Genomic DNA, 23,178 nt, shown 5'->3' with positions numbered 1-23,178 from the left:
CTGCTCTAAATGTGGGTAGCATCAACATTACCTGGAGCTTTTTGGAAAGGCAGTATCTCAGGCTCCATCCAAGAATTACTGATTCAAAATCTGCATTTAAACAAGATCCTTGGGTGATTATTATGGACTTGAGCTTTGAAAAGTGCCATTCTAGGAGAACAGTTCTGAGTCTGGACTTCTGAACAGATTTTCCTGCCACCTTCATAACTACTGGATCTGAAATTCTGGAGTTTGAGGCCCAACAATCCGTAGTCTAACAAAAAATTCTGTTTATAAGGTATGTTAAAATAGAAAGGGCAATATTGTAGGGAAAATATCACTGTTTTATAGTAGACTGCACTTGAGGGTCATCTAGGTTATGTTAAAAGAATACTGATGCCTAGATCCAGTCCTCAGAGATTGTGATTTTTTTGTTCTGGGGTAAGACCTGAGTGTAGATATTAAGTGACTCAGGTGGTTTTACTGTGCAAAATTAGGGTGGGTCATTGTTCTAGAGAACTTGGATATATGACAGGAGATGGGCTGTCATCTTTTGCATTTTGGTAGGACTTTCCTGGTTCATCAGCCATGCCAAGGATAGAAAAGAGACCATTTGCAGCTGTGTACACTCCAGTCCCTGCAGGGGAAAGCCTCAAGTGCAGGCTGTGCAATAATGTGTAAGTTAGACTTTGATCATTTTTTCCAAAGATGAAAAGACTAGGTCTAGGGTCCAAAAAGAGTACTGATACTGCAGACATGGTTCGAAAAAGACTACCACACTATTCACCCATGTTCTATGAAAATTCTCCATTTTCCCCAAAAATACTCTGGATCACACCTCAGCCAGTACAAATATCTCCTGACTTCTCAGAGGACCTCCTTCCATGATGAGGGTAAATTTGATGTCATCAACTTCAAACTCTCACCTATAATTCCCAGCTGGCAGATGAGAATCTACGCTTTCAAAACAGCAATTAATTGCCTAAGTTTATGCAGTTGGTTAGTAGAGAAATACCCATTAACACCACCAACTGTGCTAATAAAAAATGATGTCTTCTGATACTACCTAAGTAAGAGGGAGAAGGAGAAGCTCTCTTTAGGATTTTTTTAAATTCAGTTTTAATATCATGGAATGGGCTTAATAATGCTGCACTGACATGTGTTACATGATGTGTTCTGCATTCTCTTTTAATTTCAGAGAAAGCAGATGTTCCAAGTGCAACCTCACTAGATTTTGGCTGGATGTCTATTCAATAACATTCTATCTAGCCTGCTGAATAATGCATGAACACACACACACACATAAACACACATACACACATACCCTACACATCTCATACTGCCAAGTGAAAGACAAAGTGAGCAACCAGAATATTCCAGATCTTTAAAATTATTATGTAATGGTCTACTATTTCCCAAAAAAAGTTTAGTTCACAGTTTAAAAACATCAACCATATTGAAGGAAAACCCTCTCATGTTAAGCCTTTCTAAAGTAAAACACCATAGCACTGTGTAAGTTTTTCTCTTCTTAATATATCTTTTTTTATTTTTTGGACAGGCAGAGTTAGACAGTGAGAGAGAGAGAGAGACAGAGAGAAAGGTCTTCCTTCTGTTGGCTCACCCCCCAAGTGGCCGCTAAGGCCGGTGCATTGCGGCTGATCCAAAGCCAGTAGCCAGGTGCTTCCTCCTGGTCTCCCATGGGGGTTCAGGGCCCAAGGACCCGGGCCATCCTCCACTGCACTCCTGGGCCACAGCAGAGAGCTGGACTGGAAAAGGAGCAACTGGGACAGAACCAGCGCCCCAACTGGGACTAGCACCCAGGGTGCCGGCAACGCAGGCAGAGGATTAGCCTAGTGAGCTGCGGCACTGGCCTCTACTTAATATATCTTAAAAGACTGTCAGAAGAATGCAAAAGTATAACTGAACTGGGATGTTTATAATGCACTGAAATATTAATCAGGAAAGAAAAATTGGGGAACTGTTATAACCTGAGTAAAGTTACTCATTCTGGAGCTAAACTTACTGAATTCAAACTGGATCTATCATTTCTTTCTTTTTTTTTTTAATTTATTTAATGAATATAAATTACCAAAGTACAGTTTATGCATTACAATGGCTCCCCCCCATAACTTCCCTCCCACCCGCAACCCTCCCATCTCCTGCTCCCTCTCCCATTCCATTCACATCAAGATTCATTTTCAATTCTCTTTATATATAGATGATCAGTTTAGCATATATTAAGTAAAGATTTCAACAGTTTGCACCCACATAGAAACACAAAGTGAAAAATACTGTTTGAGTACTAGTTATACCATTACTTCACACTGAACAACACACTAAGGACAGATCCCACATGAGAAGTAAGTACACAGTGACTCCTGTTGTTGACTTAACAAATTGACACTCTTGTTTATGGCAACAGTAATCACCCTAGGCTCTTGTCATGAGTCGCCAAGGCTATGGAAACCTTTTGAGTTCACCGACTCTGATCATATTTAGACAAGGTCGTAGTCAAAGTGGAAGTTCTCTCCTCCCTTCAGAGAAAGGTACCTCCTTCTTTGATGACCTGTTCTTTCCACTGGGATCTCACTCGTGGAGATCTTTCATTTATGTCTTTTTTTTTTTTTTTTTTTTTTTTTTTTTTTTTTTTTTTTTTTTTTTTGCCAGAGTGTCTTGGCTTTCCATGCCTGAAATACTCTCATGGGCTTTTCAGCCAGATCCGAATGCCTTAAGGACTGATTCTGAGGCCAGAGTGCCGCCATTCTATGAGTCTGCTGTGTATCTCACTTCCCATGTTGGATCATTCTTTCCCTTTTTGATTCTATCAGTTAGTATTTGCAGACACTAGTCTTGTTTATGTGCTCCCTTTGGCTCTTAGTCCCATCATTGTGATCAATTGTGAACAGAAATTGATCACTCGGACTAGTGAGATGGCATTGGTACATGCCACCTTGATGGGATTGAATTGGAATCCCCTGGTATGTTTCTTAATCTACCGTTTGGGGCAAGTCAGCTTGAGCATGTCCCAAATTGCACATCTCTTCCCTCTCTTATTCCCACTCTTATATTTAACAGTGATCACTTTTCAGTTAAGTTTCAACACTTAAGAATAACTGTGTGTTAATTACAGAATTCAACCAAAAGTATTAAGTAGAACAAACAAACAAAAAATACTAAGAGGGATAATGTATTAAGTTGTTCATCAACAGTCAGGGCAAGGGCTGATCAAGTCACTGTTTCTCATAGTGTTCATTTCACTTTAACAGGTTTCCTTTTTGGTGCTCGGTTAGTTGTCTCCAATCAGGGAGAACATATGATATTTGTCCCTTTGGAACTGGCTTATTTCACTTAGCATAATGTTTCCAAATTCCTAACAAGGATCAATTTTCAGTTAAAATTTAAACACCTAAGAATAATTGTGTGTTACTTACAGAGTTCAACCAATAGTACTAGAACAGAAAAAATACTAAAGTAGATAAAGTATTACATTGTACATCAACAGTCAGGACAAGAGTTGATCAAGTCACTGTTGCTCATAGTGTCCATTTCACTTCAACAGGTTTCACCTTTGGTGCTCAGTTAGTTGTCGCCTATCAAGGAGAACATATGATATTTGTCCCTTTGGGACTGGCTTAATTCACTCAGCATGATGTTTTCCAAATTCCTCCATCTTGTTGCAAATTAACGGATTTCATTGCTTTTGACTGCTGTATAGTATTCTATAGAGTACATGTCCCATAATTTCTTTATCCAGTCTACTGTTGATGGGCATTTGGGTTGGTTCCAGGTCTTAGCTATTGTGAATTGAGCTGCAATAAACATTAATGTGCAGACAGCTGTTTTGTTTGCCAATTTCATTTCCTTTGGGTAAATTCCAAGGACTGGGATGGCTCGGTTGAATGGTAGGGTTATATTCTGGTTTCTGAGGAATCTCCAGACTGTCTTCCATAGTGGCTTAACCAGTTTGCATTCCCACCAACAGTGGGTTAGTGTCCCTTTTTCCCCACATCCTCCCCAGCATCTATCGTTGGTAGATTTCTGAATGTGAGCCATTCTAACCTGGGTGAGGTGAAACCTCATTGTGGTTTTGATTTGCATTTCCCTGATTGCTAGTGATCTTGAACACTTTTTCATGTGTCTGTTGGCCCTTTGGATTTCCTCTTTTGAAAACTATCTATTGAGGTCCTTAGCCCATATCTTCAGTGGGTTGTTTGTTTTGATGTTGTGGAGTTTCTTGATTTCTTTGTAGATTCTGGTTAGCAACCTTTTATCTGTTGCATAGTTTGCAAATATTTTTTCCCATTCTGTCGGTTGTCTCTTCACTCTCCTGACTGTTTCTTTTGAAGTACAGAAACTTCTCAATTTGATGCAATCCCAAATGTTAATTTTGGCTTTGACAGCCTGTGCTTCTGGGGTATTTTCCAAGAAGTCTTTGCCAGTACCTATATCTTGCAGGGTTTTTCCAATGCTCTCTAATAATTTGATGGTGTCAGGTCATAGATTTAAGTCTTTAATCCATGTTGAGTGAATTTTTGAGTAAGGTGAAAGGTAGGGGTCTTGCTTCATGATTCTGCATGTGGAAATCCAATTTTTCCATCACCATTTATTGAATAGACAGTCCTTAGCATGGTACTGGTACAGAAGCAGATGCATAGACCAATGGAACAGAATAGAAACAACAGAAATCAATCCAAACATCTACAGCCAACTTATATTTGATCAAGGATCCAAAACCAATCCCTGGAATAAGAATAGTCTATTCAATAAATGGATCTATCATTTTATATTTGTTTGACCATGAGCTAATTATTTTAATATGCCATTCTTCAATTTATCTTTCTGAAAATATGAATTATTACATACCTATTTTATAGGGCTCTTATAGGATTTAAAAGAGCAAAACTTATAAAATTCTAACACCTGTAATAAACACTTAGAAAGTACTGAGAAAACACTGACTATTAACATCTGATATGTCTTAGACTCATATGTAAGAAACAATACTTGGCACAAAGATGACTCATTTCCCAAATCCCTTGCTGAAAAATCATAGTTTTCATTTTATACTTCATGACAGTATGCCCTGAGAAAGAACAATTCACATATATAAAGCATTTATGATTTTTATCCCCTATTTAGTTGATGGCTATAAGTCTGAATGTCTAATCGAACCAGCCTCATATAACAAACTTCTCTGTCATTAAGAATGTAGAAAAATCCATACAACATCACAACCAATAACTTATGTAGAGGAAGCGACATAGTACATAGGTATAGTAGAATCAAATTCTACATACTTTACCTTGATGGAATTGACCTATAGTGCAAAGCCTCAAAATCAAGTAATAAATTCCAGTTTTTCAAATAACCTCAAACTCATCAAAACTCAAGCATTTTCTACTACCTTAATACATTTCCATTACCCTTCCATATACCTTTTATTTTCTTACACTTAAAACACTAGAGTATATATTTTTTTCCAGTTGCATAAGCTCATAGACTGTAGGTCCTAAATGAACAAGAAAGGCAGGGGCTTCCTTCTAATACACAATTGTACCATTTACACAATTTCAGAAAATGATGTCTCCTGTCATTATCACCATGAATATATATTCACATCAAAACCTGAAGATATATAACACTGTGCAAGAGTTTATTCATCTGTCATTACTGCATAGAATTCATGTTTCTAAACTGGGCTCACTTAATTTTCTTCCTATTTTCATAACAGATAATAAATTCTTTATCCATCCTTTGAATTATCTTAAATTGTCATTCTCAAAACAAAGTGCCAAGTATGAACTATTTTGCTTCAAGCTCGGTGTTGTCCCACAAAGTGAAACTCATTGTCGATGGAATTGTTCTGTGAATCCATTTTTATTAACTTATCCAACAACTATTGAATACCTAATATGTGCCAGGTGCTATTCTAGGCTCTGAAGATACAACAATGAAAAATGCAGACAAGCAACTGTCTAAGAGGGAAGTAGCTTGGACTAGGTATGGCAAAAGGAGTATTGAAAATTGGTTCAAATTTGTATATATTATTGAAAGTAAAAGTTAATGTCCTACCATTTCAAATTCAATATAATAATTAGTATACAATTTGATCATGCAATAACTTTGCTCCTTTTTAATAATCTGCTTAAAGGGAAACTTTTACAGAATTGACGTTAACTTACAGGTTTGGAAAGCTTCAGATCTGCAAAGGCCATTGGAGATCATCTTTTCCAAACACATCATTTTACAGAGTAGGAAACCAAGGAACAAAAAGGCTACATGACTTAATTTCACATACCTAATTAGAGAACTAACTTGGACTAGGAAACAGGTTATCTGACTCACAGCCGTAAGTAATTTTGTCTTACAACAGATGATATTTAAGGGTCTTATACAATTCTTTTAATGTTGTGCTCAGTTATTTTGATTTCACAAGTGTTGACTGACAGCCACCAATATCCCAAACTTAAAAGTCTTCATGTCCTAATCAGACAGTAGGGAAATAATAGGGAAAACAGACACAGTCATTGCTTGAATACATTCCCCACACCAAAGTGTGCCACCGAAACAAAACACACCTGTAGCCCTCCAGAGTGGCATCTTAGAAAAAGTCCATTGCTGTGTTAGGCAAAGTACAAATAAGGGAGCCATACTTTAATAGGGGAAGCAGAAATGCAGATAGGGAATTGCACTGTAGCACAATTTGTGCAGCTATAAACACATGCATGAGGCTTAAATGCATTAGAGTATGTGAGTGACTAATATGAAGTTTTAGGGGCAGGAACAGCAGCAGCAGACAGAAGAAATAGCTGCAGAAAACCTCATATAGACAAGGGAGATAGTGTTCAGGAAGCTTCTGCAGGGTGAGACTGGCTTATCAGGCAGATAAGATTGGTTAAGATGTTCCAAGCAAAGGGACTTGGCATGTATAAAAGCTCCAGGACATAAAATTGTGTGGTGCATCTTACCTAAGTCATTATACATGAATTTTTTAACTGTCAAAACCTTTGATCACGTATCCACTTGGAAATGAGCTCTAAGTCTCTCCAGGTAATAAATCACAATTGAAAATACCAGAAACGCACACATTGAAACACACACATTGAAAATACCAGCAACACACATATTGAAAATACCAGAGTTTGAACTCCAGGACATGCAGAACTACGCTTTCCCTGTTACATTAGGAGTCAGGTTGCCACAGAACTACATATGACAGTCCCAGAACAGAAACTGCCTTCATTAGCAAATGTGAGCTTTCCAAGTAGTAGGAACAGAGGAGAGTTGCCAGCTTTATATACTACAGTGGATCAAAATTATATCAAAACACAGATTGCTGGACCCCATACCCAGAGTTTCTGATTCAGCATATCTGGGGTGAAATTGGAAAGTATGTTTCTAACAAGTTCCCAGATGCTGCTGCTGCTCCAGGGACTACATGCAGGGTTGGGGAAACTTTTCCCTGCAAGGGTTTTTTGGATATTTATGACATCATTCATAGGCCCTACAAAATTAGCAACTTAAACATTAGCTTGCTATAGATTATTGAATTTTGAGTCCCACCTGCTGTTGCCTTGGCAGGGCCAGGACAAATTATTTCTTTGGCCTTATTCAGTCTGCAGGCCAGATGTTCCCCACTCCTTAACAACAGATTTAGTGATCCATTAACTTCAATATCCTCTAACAGAGACATCTTCAAAGACTTTCATATAACAATAGTTGTTGTGGTTAAGAATTACTCTTCTCATTTTTTAAAGATTTATTTTGTTCTCTTCTTTTTAATTCTATCTATTATTATTAGCAGACACTTGGTTTTATTTATGTGATCCCTTTGACACTTAATCCTATCTTTATGATCAGTTATGAACTTAAACTGATCACTTTAACTAGTAAGAAGGCATTGGTACCTGCTGGCTTAATGGGATTTGGAGTCCCATGGCAAGTTTTTAGCTTTATCCTTAGGGGTAAGTCCAAAGGAACATGTGCCGAACTGTACATCTCCTCCCTCTCTTATTTCCACTCATTTTGAATAGAGATTGATTTTCAATGGGATTTAAACACCTAAGAATAATTCTGTGTTAAGTAAAGAGTTTAAACAATGGTATTAAGTAGAAAAATAAAATACCAAAAGAAATAAAATAGTAAGCTGTTCCTCAACAGTCAGGACAAGGGCTGATCAAGTCATTGCTTCTTATAGTGTCAGTTTCACTTCTCCAGGTTTCCTTTTAGGTGCTCAGTTATTGTCATGGATCAGGGAAAACATATGATATTTGCTCCTTTGGAACTGGCTTATTTCACTCAGCATGATGTTTTCCAGATTCGTTCATTTTGTTGCAAATGACCAGATTTCATTATTTTTTTACCTTTGTGTAGTATTCCATAGAGTACACATCCTATAATTACTTTATCTAGTCTTCCATTGATGGGCATTTAGGTAGATTCCATGTCTTAGCTATTGTGAATTGAGCTGCAATAAACATTAATGTGCAGACAGCTCTTTTATTTGCCAATTTAATTTCCTTTAGATAAATCGTGAGGAGTAGGAAGGTTGGGTCATATGGTAGGGCTATATTCAGATTTCTGAGGTATCTCCAAATTGTCTTCCATAGTGGCTTTACCAGATTGCATTCCCACCAACAGTGGATTAATGTGTCTTTTTCCCCACATCCTTGCCAGCATCTGTTGTTAGTTGATTTCTGTATGAAAGTCATTCTAACTGGGGTGAGGTGAAACCTCATTGTGGTTTTGATTTGCATTTCCCTGATGGCTAATGATCCTGAACATTTTTTCATGTGTCTGTTGGCCATTTTGATTTCCTCTTTTGAAAAATGCCTATTGAGTTCCTTGGCCCATCTCTTAAGAGGGTTACTTGTTTTGTTGTGGTGGAGTTTCATGATCTCTTTGTAGATTCTGGATATTAATCCTTTATCTGTTGCATAATTTGCAAATATTTTCCCCCATTCTGTCGGTTGCCTCTTCACTTTCCTGACTTTGGCTTTTGCAAAACAGAAACTTCTCAATTTGATATAATCCCAGTTGTTAATTTAGGCTTTGGCTGCCTGTGCCTCTGGGGTCTTTTCCAAGAACTCTTTGCCTGCCAATATCTTGCAGGGTTTCTCTTATGTTCTCTAATAATTTGATGGTGTCAGGTCGTAGATTTCAATCTTTAATCCACGTTGAGTGGAATTTTGTGTAAGGTGTAAGGTAGGGATCTTGCTTCACACTTCTGCATGTGGAAATCCAGTTTCCCCAGTGCCATTTGTTGAATAGACTGTCCTTGCTCCAGGAATTAGTTTTAGATCCTTGATCAAATGTAAGTTGGTTGTAGATGTTTGGATTGATTTCTGGTGTTTCTATTCAGTTCTATTGGTCTGTCCAACTGTTTTTGTACCAGTACCAGGCTGTGTTGTTTATAACTGCCCTGTAGTATGTCTTGAAGTCTGATATTGTGATGCCTCTGGCTCTGTTTTTGTTGTATAAGATGGCTTTAGCTATTCGATGTCTCCTGTGCCTTCATATGAATTTCAGCATCATTTTGTCTAGACCTGCGAAGACTGCCTTTGGTATTTTGATTGGTATTGTATTGAATCTGGAAATTGCTTTTGGAAGAATGGACATTTTGATGATATTGATTTTTCCAATCCATGAACATGAAAGATCTTTTTCTATTTCTTTCTGTAATGTTTTGTAATTCTCATGGTAGATATCTTTGACATCCTTGGTTATGTTTATTCCAAGGGCTTTGATTTTTTTTGTAGCTATTATGAATGAGATTGATCTTAGAAGTTCTTTCTCAGACATGGCATTGTCTGTGTATATAAAGGCTGTTGATTTTTGTGCACTGATTTTATACCTTACTACTTTAGCAAACTCTTTCATGAATTCCAATAGTCTCTTAGTGAAGTTCTTTGAATCCCTTATATAACAAATCATATTGTCTACAAGTAGGGATAGTTTGACTTCTTCCTTCCCAATTTGTATCCCTTTGATTTTTTTCTTGCCTAATAGCTCTGGCTAAAACAGGCTACAGGGCAGTCTCATAGAAGGACAAATGCCCTAAACGGCACTCTGGCCTCAGAATCAACCCTTAAGACATTGGGATCTGGCTAAAAAGCCCATGAGAGCATTTCAGGCATGGAAAGCCAAGACACTGTGGCAAAATAATGGCCTCCATGAAAAATCTCTGTGATTGAGATCCCAGTGGAAAGAAGGGACCATCATAGACAGAGGTACCTTTCTCTTAAAGGAGGAGAGAACCTCCACTTTGATTATGTCCCAATCTAAATGATGACAGAGTTTGTTCATTCAAAAGCTTCCAAATCCTTGGCAGCTCATGACAAGAGCCTTGGGTGATCACTGATGTCATAAATAAAGAGTGTCAATTGTTAAATCAACATCAGGAGTCACTGTGTACTTGCTCCCCATGTAAGACCTCTGTCCTTAATGAGATGAGCATTCATGGTAAAACTTGTTTTCAAACAGTACTTTATACTTTGTGTGTCTATGTGGGTGCAAACTGTTGAAATCTTTACTTAGTATAGAATTGATCTTCTGTATATAAAGATAATTTTAAAATGAATCTTAATGAAGACTGGGATGGGAGAGGGAGTAGGAGATAGGATGGGAGTGGGGGTGGGAGGATGGGTATGGGGGGAAGAACTGTACCTATGAAATTTATATTTATTAAATAAAAGCCCTCTAAAAAAGATTTATTTTATTTATGTGAAAGAGTTACAGAAAGAAAGAGGAAAAAATAAAAAAGACATCTTTCATCTGTGGTGCCATAGCACTATCCCTCATTTTTTTAAGATTTTGGTTTACTTATTTGGTAGGTAAAGTTGGGGGACATTGCCACTGAGCTCCTTACAAACAAGGGCTTTCTCACTCTACTGATGAGAATAGCAGCAACAACAAATGGCATTGATTAAGAATTATTATGCTCTAGGCACTGTTTTAAGCACTTTTCATAAATCAATCCATTTGCATAACAGTCCTATGATCTAAATACTATTATTATTCTCATTTAACAAATGAGACGTGAAGAAGCTAAATAACTAGACAAAAAGCATAGAATCTCAAGTAAGATAGCCTCAATTAAAATACTGCTGTACCATTTAAGTGTATAACTCAGGATCTTTACACACATCTGGTGAATATCACATTGGTATTAGCAAGCTGAAAAAAAATGTCCTGCCTTCTGGCAATATACCTTTCAAAACAAATGGTATTTACAGAAATGGAACCTGCCAATCAATTTTTCTGAGCACACATTTGCATATGAAAGGGAAAGGAAATGCTCTCAAAATCTTAGAGATTATTCCTCTCATTTTATATGATCTGAGCTCCTATAAATCTAAGAAAGTACATGTGACTTGTCCAAGGGCAATGCACCAGTCACCTGACGGTGCCAAGAATAGACTCAAGATAGCCTTAGTCCTCAGCTCATTCTAGGAATGCACTTGGTTAAATAGTTCCCATAAGATTCTTAACCAAGATATACTTCGTCTATAAATAAGATTATAGGTAGCTATAGAACAACTAAGAGAGTGTACATTTGCAAATGGCTCATGTTTTGCTTCCCTAACCAGAAGCACACATGGGAATAGAAACTTTAGAAATATAAGAAATAAGAAATATAAATTTCACAAAGAAATATAATGTCAAGCAGACGGTGAAAGGACATGGTTGTAAAAAATATGGGAGTTATTTTCTTATGATTTTATGTGAAAGGACAAACTATTCAAAAAAGTAAATGGATTTTTTTACATTTATTTATTTATTTATTTATTTGAAAGAGTTACAGAGAGTGGAAGAGACAGAGAGGAAGAGATCAGTCTTCCAGCCACTGATTCACTCCCCAAATGTCCCTATTAGCCAGGGCTGGGCTAGGTGGAAGCCAGGAGACAGGAGTTACTTCCAGTCGCCCACGTGGGTGCAGGGGCCCAAGCACTTGAACCATCTTCCTCTATTTTTAAGGGACCATTAGCAGGGAGCTGGATTCAAAGTGGAGTAGGCAGGACAGGAACTGTCACCCATATGAGATGCCAGTGCCACAGGCAGCAGCTTTACCCATTGTATAATGCCAACCCTGGAAATAAATGGTTTTTGCTGAAGTTTTCCAGAAATATTACTTGGTGGTACTATTTTTAAAATCAAAGCACTTTCATTAAAAATATAAATTTCTAACAATTGCCTCAGGCATCCAAATTTCAAAACCAAGAGCTTGCATTAAGCTTAGCAGTTTAGATGCCTATGTCCCATATCAGAGTATTGTATCTGGATCCAATTCTCAGCTCTAGGTCATTATCCAGCTTCCTGCTGATGCAGACCCCGGGAAGGAGGACTGATTGATCAAGTAATTGGGTTCTGGCCACCAATGTGAAAGAGCAGGATTGCATTCCTAACTCCCAGCTTGAGCTCCAGTCCTGCCATGGTCACAGGGGGCATCTGGGAGATAAACAAGCAGATGGGAGTTCTCCCTATCTGTCTCTCTCTTTGAAATAAATGAGTAAATAAATACCAAAATCAAAATACAACATTTTAATTTTATTTTAAAATATCAAGTGAAATTGCATTCAAAGCTAAAGCTGAAAATTAATTTTGCTCTTGAAATATACATGGTACTACAGGGCAGGCATTCACCAACACGGTCAAGACATTTGATAATTACCTATGTCTCACATTGGAATACTTGGTTTGATATCTGACTGGCTCCAGACTCCAGTCTTGCTAATGTAGACTCCTAGGAGGCAGCAGTGATGGGTCAAGTAATTGGTTTCCTGCCACTCACATGGGAGACAAAGATTCTGTTCCTTTCTCCCAGTTCCAAGTCCCATGCTGGTCAGTGCAGGTATTTGGGAGTAAACCAGTGAGTGGGAGTTCTGTGTGTGTGTGTATCTGTTTCCTCTCTCTCTCATTCTCAAAATCTTATAAAGATAGGTCAAAAGAGTAACAACACTACACGTACCAAAGTTTGCTCAAAATTATGCAAATAATCTTGCTTAAAGAAAATCAGGATAACATGTGTTTCTTGTTTCAATCCAACTTATAAGTGTGATTTCACACATATAAATTCAAGATATATCCTTGTAATATAGATGACACAAGAAGAAAATAATATCCCTATAATTGGATATGGCATATTCCTCACTCACCCACACATATTTTGTGTATCCTGGAGTAGGTAAAATACATGAACTTTTTGGCCAGAAAGATCTCTGTTAGGAAAGGAGAACACGTTCATAATTCCTTGAAGTATCTGTATGTCCTAGTTGTAAGAAGTGGAAAATTTCTTTGATAATTTTCCCCAACTATTTGGATCATGTTTCTGTTCATACTTTAGCAATGCAAGCTTCTGCTGGCTTTGGCTGTGTCTACATACTTGTGACTAGTGGTATCAAAACATCATATGTTTGGTATTGTATAGAAAATAAAACTGGATGACTAAATTTTTACATTTCCGCTTGGATTTCTAAAAATTAGATGCAGACCATTTTGAAATACATTTCTTTACACGTGGTTAATTTAACACATTCATCAACTCTGAAGAAAATGCATTTGTATTGCTAATTGATATTTAAGAATTTAAAATATTAGAAGTCTGGATTCAAAGGATCTTAAAAAATGCCAGATTGAATAAATATTAAATACATAAATGAAGCATTACTAAAACAAGATATGATAATTGCATTCTATAATCTTAGAATGAGTAAATTCTTTTTAAATAGGGAAGAGAAACTTAAAAGATAAAAGTATATTTAAAATATAATAGAATGAAGCATGGAAAAATCCAAACACAACAAAATCATCAGCCAAAAAGCAAATGCAACTCATAAAACAAACAGGTGAGGTCATACACAGAGATGTCCTACTGAAGGTGGGGGCAGGGATTCCAGACATTTCATAGTAAAGAAAGGTACAGATGAGTCATAAATAAGTGCTCACTGTAATTCACAAGAAGAATTAAAATTTGCTTTGAGTAACAAAAAGACAGAAGTTCAATAACGCACTATGTTGAGTAGAAGATCAGGAAAGACACTTTACAAATTTAATCAGTGAAGAACAATTAGATATCATTCAAAATTTATAAAGCATATACCTTTGACTCAGTTATTCTATTCCTAAATACCTATCCTATAAATACATTTGTATATATGAAAACTTACCGACATACAAGGATATTCTTTACAGCACTATTTGTGTCAACAAAATATTGAAAAGAACTGAAATCTTCATCAGTAATAAATTAAAAATTTTAACTATCTCTTTTAAATATGTATTAATATGGAAAATTATACAGATATTTTTAATTTTAAAAAGGGCAATAAAGTGGATGATAGATAAAAAGACAGAATTACATATGTTGATAAATCCACAGACTATGTGTGGACAAACACAAGAATGAAGTCAAGTGGGAGAGGAGAAGAGAAAAAATTACCTTTGGTTGGGTCTAAGCTTCCACTACAAGGAATATCAAAAACACACTCTTGGTTGAATAAAGTTGGGTTATTTGTTTGATTGTTTTGAAAGATTTACTTATTTATTTATTTGAAAGGCAGAGTTATATATATAGAGAGACAGACATTTTCTGTTTGCTGGATCACACTCCAGATGGCCACAACAGCCAGCCAGTTCTGAGCCACACTGAAGCCAGGAAACAGGAGCTGTGGGTGCAGGGGCCCAAGCACTTGAGCCATCTTCCACTACTTTCCCAAGCGGATAGCAGGGAGTCAGACTGGAAGTAGAGTAGCCTGGACTCGAACCAGCACTCATACGGGATGCTGGCGCCACAGGCACCAGCTTAACTCACAATGCCATAGCACTGGCCCACAAAATTGGGTTTACTGCCTCCACACCAAGGAGGAAAAATGTACACCATGGCAGAACTGGGTGTCTCAGTAAGAGGGTGTGAGAAATGATTTAAAGGATTTGGGGGTGTGTTTTAAGTGTTTTTAGGGAGAGTGCAAAAGAATGTGGACTCGCTCCAGTTGAATGCTTTAAGAAAGGAAGTGTGATTCTCTGATGGATTATCATAGTCTTTCTTAACTAAAAGGCAAGTAGAATGAAACAAAGTTAAAGCTGAGTTTGGTAAAGAAGCGGAAGCCACTCACATAATGAAGGAGAGAAATATCTGGTCATTTTGCAGTTTGGATAATTGTTCTTGTTTTTGTCTGTGTTCAGGCATGATTACACAATGGTCTTACTTTTATTTTGATCCATCACATCATCATGACATTGTCTGATTTCCTGTGGTGTGAAACATTACATCCAAGTGAACACCAAGAACTACTGGGAAGTGCCAAGCCAGCTGTTGGCTGCCAGACTGTGTTCTGCTGGTTCTCGGGTATATGTTTTCTTCACCTTTATAATATTGTACTATCTAGTTAGCTTACCTATTCAAAATAAAAGAATCTAAAGACTGACGTGGATTTTAAAGGCAACTCAATTGGTTCTGAAACTATCTTGACTATAATCTACTTTCTCTATCCACACCAAGGAGATTTTCTGGTTAATCTCTTCCCTCCCTTCACATGTCACTATACCATCTGCTAGAAAATAGCTCTGGTTTCACCATCATGCATTCCACAGTCAAATGGCTCTTCATATTTTTTTTCCAGAGGAAAAGAGAGCAATGCACTTGGTTACAATATCTTCATTGTTTTCTCCCCAGCAATGACCTCTTCAAATATATCTTCCCCCTTGGTAACTCATGGAACAGAATAATTGGTTTTTCCTTTCATGTAAACTATTCCTATTAATACCCTCCAGACTGCAATTGTCTTTTTTGTACGTGTTCCAACACAGTTTTGCCATTTCTGTTGTCATTACATTTGCAGAGATTCTTATCTTTTACTGGCAATAAAGCTATTTGCATTTGTACTCAATTACATATAATTAGTCTTTTCTTCATGAACAAAAGAACAGGTGTCTTTATCAATTCTATGCAAGATATCATGGTAAGGTTGGTTGGACCTAATGATGTCTAGTGAACCAAGCAACACATTTTTGGCAGATGCTCATAGTAACAAGATTTGGGGTTTTTTTTTTGAACAATCAACTGCTTTTACTCCTACCCACACAAAGTAAAGAAAGAAAAAGCATTTTAACAACCAGAGGCTTATAATTTTCCTATTTTAAAATGTGTAGAATTTAACTCTCTCTCTCTCTGATATTTTTCCTCCTAACCTCTTCTCTGTAAAACTATACATAAAACTATTTGTTTTAATTATAATTTTTCAAATGTATGGGGAGATAGAGAAGGCTAGAAGAAAATATATAGTTGAAAAGTGTACAATCTGATTGAATGCTATAGCTAAGTAAATAATATTGTACCAGCATTCATTTCTTGATTTTGATAATTATACTGTTGTTATGTAAAATAGGACAATTAGATGAAGCTGGATAAAAGCATTTGAGAGCTCACTAAATTGTTTTGTAATTTTTCTAAGCCTTAAAATGATTAAAAAGAAAAAGTAAAAAAAAATATGGGGGCAGGTAGAATTAGTTAGTCAGGGATCTAAAGAAACTTTAGCACATATTCATAAGAAAGCATTATTTATTCACTCCTTAAATGCATACTGAGTTTTTTAATCATGTATTAAAGTCTATTCTAGGCTCTAAAGACAAATGAAGGAACAAAACAAAACATCTTCACTCATGTAACTTAAATTCTCTTGAGAAGGAATAATGTTTTAAAAAAAGCAAATCAATAATAATGATAAATATGTCAGGTGATCATAGGAGCTATGAATAGAAATAAAATGGGAAGGAACAGGTATTTGGTCTAGCAGTTATAATATGCCAGTTAAGACACTGGATGGGACACCCACATCACATATTGGAATAATGGCTCTGGCTCCTGATTTCATTTACATGCTAATGTATACCCTGGGAGGAAGCAGGTGCTGGCTCAAGTAGTTAAGTCCCTGCCTCCCACAGGAGACCTGACTAGGTTTCTGGCTCCCAGCTTCTGCCCAGCCTAGCCAAATGGGCATTTGGGAAATGAACCAGCAGAGGGGAAAGCTCGCTTTCACTTTTTCTCTCTCAAATAAATAAATAAGAAAAGAAAAGAAATAAAGTGTGGTTCTAGATTACAGTGCCAAGGTGAGACATGTAATTTTTTAAAGGATGGTCACAATCTATAAAAAGGATCTTAGTAATATAGTCTTAAAATGGAAATGATAACTATTCATCAAAAGAAAAATGAATAAATATGATTGGATATTCATAGAGTGAAATATTTTTCAAAAATGAATTAAATAAAACAAGTAAATTATTATATACATACCTCACAACCATGTATTCGGAGTGAAAATAAATAAGAACTATGCAATTAAAATAAAAAAATGAGGAATGATTCAAATTTATATGTATATATATATATATATACACATTTATTGAAAGAAATTTTAAAACTGCACTTAAATACAAAAAGACAAATTCAAGAAGGTTATTATGTCTGGGAGTGAAGTAAAGTGAGATTCCATCAGAATACCTAAGGGATTCAAATGTTTTGTTACCTTTAATGAATTTTCAATTTTATGGTGTGTATCCAGATGATTTTATATTAATCTTTGTATTTTGCATTAAGCCATTTTAATACCAATTTATCAAAAAGTACATGCAGGAGTTGATGATAATGACGTGAGAGTTTCAATGTGTGAGCTGAGACAGATTCTAACACTGACAAAACACATTATCCTCAGTGAATGAGTATTATACATAGATATGTGTGTTTAAATGTATATATGGATATTTGCATGCGAATTTACACTAGCAGTTGATCCAGCATCAGCAGAGAATGCACTCTCAATTATCTCTCCAGAAACAGTGAAGAAAGGATTTGTGTGTGTTTGCCCCACACTGACACTCCCAACTTCTCCCCTACCCCACAATAAGTGTCCCCACCTACGGGACCACTGACTAGCTTCAAGTAGCTTCCTGTAGAATTCTGCATGGCTATTTGGCTTACTTGATGATTGAACCTATACTCATCAACTTATAACTTTTTTCACCTTTTTTGAGTTGAGTGGATGGTGCTAACAGAGAATGTTGCTACCATCACCATTTCATATTTTACAGGAAAAGAACTGAGATCCAGAGATACATCACAGCTAGCATGGCTGTCATAATGAGCAATCCTCTGATGCTTCCCAGCTAAATGTGTGGCTTCACCAGCTCTACATTCAAGTAAGGATGCAACAGATGGCAGACCTATGTGGACAACAAGGCACTCTCATTCCTTTGGACAGAGTTGAAATCCTGAATCATTTAAAAAATGCATTCACACCAACACAAACTGACAATGAAAATCACAGGAACCTAATCAACTACTTTGTAAAAAACTGAGAGGAAAGTGGGATGAAGATTAGTTCATAAGATTAGTTCATTTTTCTAATTCATAGTTTGCAATGTGTTATATTGAGAGAAAAAATCATTTAGAAGGAGTTTATAAGAGCATTTTCATACTTTAAAGATTATGAATTTTTCCTCAAATCTTATTTTTAATTTAAAAGATATTTCACTATAAAATATCCAGCTTCCTAGTTTCCTTAAGCATTTTGGTAGACTATTAGTCTGACCACAAAATCACATCCATCAGAATCACAACTCAGTGGAATACATATTTAATGAATCTGCATTGTGAATCTAACACTAAAAGTTTAACAGCCAATACAGACAAACTTTCAGAAACTTTATGGCACCCTGTACAATTTTGCAATAACACCAACTTTCCCTAGGGTATATAGATGTATGATCTGACAGAATTTGAAAGATATGAGTTATCATTCTTGCTTGTGAATTTTGTAGTTGAAGTTCTACTAATATGCAAATATACTATCACATCCTGATGATTGTATTTATTTATTAAATTTGCCAACTCTCAGGTTAAATTAGTTAAAAATCACTTCTAGGTATATTGTTAGTAATCTTTTACTATTTGGCGCTTTTTATTTGACAAAATAGATTTTTAAAAATCTACTTCAGGTCTGCTACTTTTTATTTTCTTATTATTAAGATATACTGTAAAACATTATCATACTATTTAAATATACTTCTCTTTTAAAATCGTTAATTTTGTCCTTAATTTAAAAGAAGAAGCATATAATATGCACATGACTACATCCAGTGTTTATCTTCAGAAGTAATTTTTTTGGTCGCAGAAACTATGTTGGAGAATCATTATATTTTGTACCATCTTTGGCTGGACATTCTACAATGTTCCTATGGGCATCTAATATTATCTTGACTAAAATCATTGTGGTGAGAAGATATTTTTGTCCAATGAGAAACTGGAACTCTTTGAAGCTTTCTACCTTCTCATTTAATGCATAAGCTCTCTCCCATCCTGCCTCCTTGCAGTAGGGAATCATAGTAAGAAGGATAAAGGAAAATATACTAGATTACTAATAGCTAAACAGTTTAAACAGCAACCTGGCCGTGTCTTAAAGCCAAGATACTCTGGGCCATACATCTGATTTGTAAATGTGTTGCACAAAGCTAATTTTGCTTACTGTAGTCGCTGTTTTCGTCCTTCGTCCCATCAATGGTACCATCTGGGTGCATCTGCAGGAAATATCCCTGCTGGCTGAATAACCTTGTCACAATTCCTTTCAGCTGGGGTTCTGCAAAACAAAATGAAATAATTATTAAAATCTTTATCTTGTTTATAGAAATGCACACTTGTGGAAACATTGTGTAAGAAAAAGCATAAGTGCCAATGGCACAAATATTGAAATAAGTATTTAGAAGAGGACATTTCAGTCATACATCTATACTTTCTTTCCCTCTAGGGTAAGAGACGTAATATTTTCCAGCCGGAACCAAATGTAAGTAAATGAAAGCCGATTACAATTTGGAAAATACAAAGGCATGCTGAAAAGTGAGTTATTTACCTCCCTTATGCATCTGCTGTCTGACTGCAAGTTGCCTTTGAGTTTGTGGTCCCAATCATAGACCAAACTGCTATTGTAGTTTCTAAGCTTCTGGCACTCCCAATGAAGCCCTGAAAGACTTCTATTTCAGCTGGATGTCAACTGTCTATCAGAACTCCTTTATTTTGAAATTCTGGTCAAGCCCAGCCAGAAAGAATAACTTGGATTTGAACCACTGGCAAAAGCAAAACCCTCACAGTGATGAGTTGTCACTGGAAAGTATGTAGAAATGCAGATCACACTTTTACTGATAAATATCTCAGCGGAGAGAAGCCCCAGCACTCTAAAAGTCATCTCTTCAGGAAAACAAGAAAGTGAAAAGCAAAGAAGCCAGAAAGCAAGCAAGCAAGAAAGAGAAAATGAAAGAAAGAAGGAAAACTAAGTCAAATTTCCCTGTTTCAGACTATCAGTGTTCTCACTTTCAAAAGTTCTCTGCCACATATACTATCAAACTGGTCTTTGTATGTACCACCACACACACACATTTGCACACACACAGAGGATATTCCACCTGCTGTGTCACTCTACAAATGCCCACACTAGCTAGGACTGGGTTGATGGGAGCCTGGAACTGGGAACACAATCCAGGTCACCTATGCATGTGGCCGGGGGCAGGACACAAGTACTTGAGCCATCACCTGCTGTCTCTCAGGGTGCAAAGTAACTGGAATGCTGCAGTCGGGAGTGGAGCTGGGACTCAAACTCAGGCACTCGACGTGGGATCCTGGCTTCCCAAGCAGTGTCTTAACCACTAGGCCAACAGCCTTCCTGCACGTTTGGAATTTTATGCACAGGCTATTATGAATATTTAAAGCTTTTCTCAGGGTGGTGCTGCTGGCTGCCAGCAACAATCTAGTTTCCACAGTATAACCATCTTTTTGTCTCTAGTGCAGGATAAAAATTAACTACTCTAGTACATTCATAACCCCAATTATTTCATAAAAACGAGGAAAAAAAAACAAAAAGGCTGATTTTAGTGATAAAAATTGAGGCAAAGCTAGAGATTGTGATTGCTGAAGTGGCAACATGGTACCCTGGAAGCATAATCACAGAACTTATTCAAATCAACCTCATCCTTCATCCACTTGTTCAACCAGTATTTACTAAAAAAAAAAAAAAAAAAACAAAACCTCTTTATCCTGTCAGGAAATATGTTAAGCTGAACACATTTATTGTTGCTTCAGTCTAAAAAGAATTTCTACTTAAGGACTTGATGCATTTAGCTTTTTGGGAATAGGCCTGCCCCCTGTAACAGTTGTCTATGGTTGCACTTCTGCACATATGACTTAATACACATGTTTGAGGAAAAGGAGCAGGTGTGGTTTCAACATGTGTTTTCCAAAGCAGTCCTAAGAAGTAAAAAGGATGCCAAAAAATGGAAATGGAAATGGAAATGAAAAACAGAGTAATGAAAAAAGACCCAAACTGGAAATTTGGCACTCGATTAACAGCTATGTATATGACTACCTCAAAAAGTGTGTGCAAAAATCAAATTTAAAAAAATTAAGTTTATTTTGGTGCACAACTATTTTAAAAGCCATGTATAGATTTTTCAAAATGTATATTTTCCATTAATTTCTGAAGCACCCTCATATTTATAAGTTAAGTAAACCCAGTTTATTTTTTGGGATCTCTAATCAATACAATCTGGAAGTTAAACTAAACGATCTGTAGGTCTGTTCTATGGGTCTCTGTGAATTCTGAGCACATTAGAATCCTCTACCCCGAGTGGTGGTACAAATTGAGGCACTGGTGCATTTTACTACTTCTCTCCCCTGGCCCACGCAATCCCAAACACCAGGGACATGTGGGAGAAGCACACAGCGAGGTAACCACATGGCAAGAAACTGTACCACCATGCCACCTGGCTGACAGGCAGCTTCTGATGGGGCACACTCAGCTCTCGATCTGAAGTCAGAAGACACAGCTTTGAACCACAAGTCTTGTGTGATCCCCAGCAAATCATTTAACACCAGAGTCTCCATTTTTGTATCTACATGAGAAAAATTCATTCCTATCCTAACTGGAATCATTGAGAATTTCAAATGAATAATGATGTGACAGTGTGAACAAGGAAAGCCCATAAAAATATAAATCCTAATTAAGGTCTAATTTTCAACCATGAGAATCAAAGAAACAGTGTAAGTGAGATGGAGTATTCTGAAAGTAGACTGTCTCCTGATATCGGTTTTAGAAAAATAATAATTGAACTTGTAAGCCACTGAAGTAAATAAACAGTGAGCTAAGAGTAGAGGATCAAAAATGACAGAAAGAATGCAAGAGACACTTCTCTTTGATTCATATTTTATTTCCAATAAGCTTGATAAGGTCACTTTAAGAAGTCATATTTTCTTTGGTAATGAGATGCATGGCAGCTTAGCCATTAAAGCCTGCAAATGATTGTTTGTTTTCTTCATGCTCCTCTTTCTGTACCTGTAATTAAAGACTTCTTTTGCCATGGTGAAAATATCCCTGTGTTGGGGCCTTGGGAATTCAGGTAGGAACTCCCGTTCAGTATAATGAGCATCAGATTTTTATACCAACCCCCACTGCTGAGAGCTGGGCTGGAGCAAGTGCAGCCTCAGGATTAATTATGTGATGATCTATGAAAGTGAACTTCCCGCATTACAGAAGTTTCAAAGGAGATCTGACCATATATTGAGCAAAGGCCCTAAACCTAGGATGGGTCACAAAAAGCTGTGCAAGCCTGCCTGACATCCTGTACCCCATCACCATCTGTCACACCCTACCTACCTTTCCAGGCTCAGCACAAAATGACCTCCTTCATGAATGCTTGGCTCTCCTAACTCAGGATCTCTTTTATAAACCAGGAACCAAGGAATATATTTTGCTGTATTTTAAAGAAAGAGGCTAAAAAAATATACTTTTTTGAAAAGCAGATCTTGCATCCCAAGTAAATTAAACAAACACACATGTTACTTGTCAGGCTATGTTTGGGGCCCTAAGAGAAATATAAAATCTGTCCTGTCCTCAGGGATCACCCAGCCCTATTCACAAAACATTCTATAGCACACTAATGTGGTATAGCTCTTTAATAAAGGAGCAAAGCAGAGCTGTACGATAGCATCAGAGAGCAAGGGACTGATTCTGTCTGGAAGATGGGCAGAAGCATCTCCTCTGTGACTTGAAGAACAAAGAGAATTCTCACAGGCAAGCTAACCAGAGGGAGGGCATTCCAGACAAAAACATGGCAGATTCTGGGAATGACGCAGAGTCTGGAACAGACAAAATATAGGGCAGAGCT

At 36.8% G+C, this 23,178-nt stretch overlaps 1 protein-coding gene across 5 annotated transcripts in view; it reads right to left on the bottom strand.

Annotated features, from left to right (window-relative positions):
- The window catches only part of FGF12 (fibroblast growth factor 12), a 596,324-nt gene that overhangs the window by 216,890 nt on the left and 356,256 nt on the right, over nt 1–23,178 (bottom strand). For all 5 annotated transcript variants that reach the window (XM_008266666.4, XM_008266665.5, XM_051818906.3 and 2 more), the window contains one exon: nt 19,494–19,604. In XM_008266666.4, coding sequence (XP_008264888.1) covers nt 19,494–19,604 — 111 coding nt within the window. The remainder of the gene's footprint in view (nt 1–19,493; nt 19,605–23,178) is intronic.

Source organism: Oryctolagus cuniculus, chromosome 4 (genome assembly GCF_051225735.1).
Source record: "Oryctolagus cuniculus isolate XC-2025 breed Fujian yellow rabbit chromosome 4, ASM5122573v1, whole genome shotgun sequence".
NCBI lineage: Eukaryota > Metazoa > Chordata > Mammalia > Lagomorpha > Leporidae > Oryctolagus > Oryctolagus cuniculus.
Note: the sequence above shows the minus strand (reverse complement) of the source record. Positions and strands in the feature narration are given on the sequence as shown.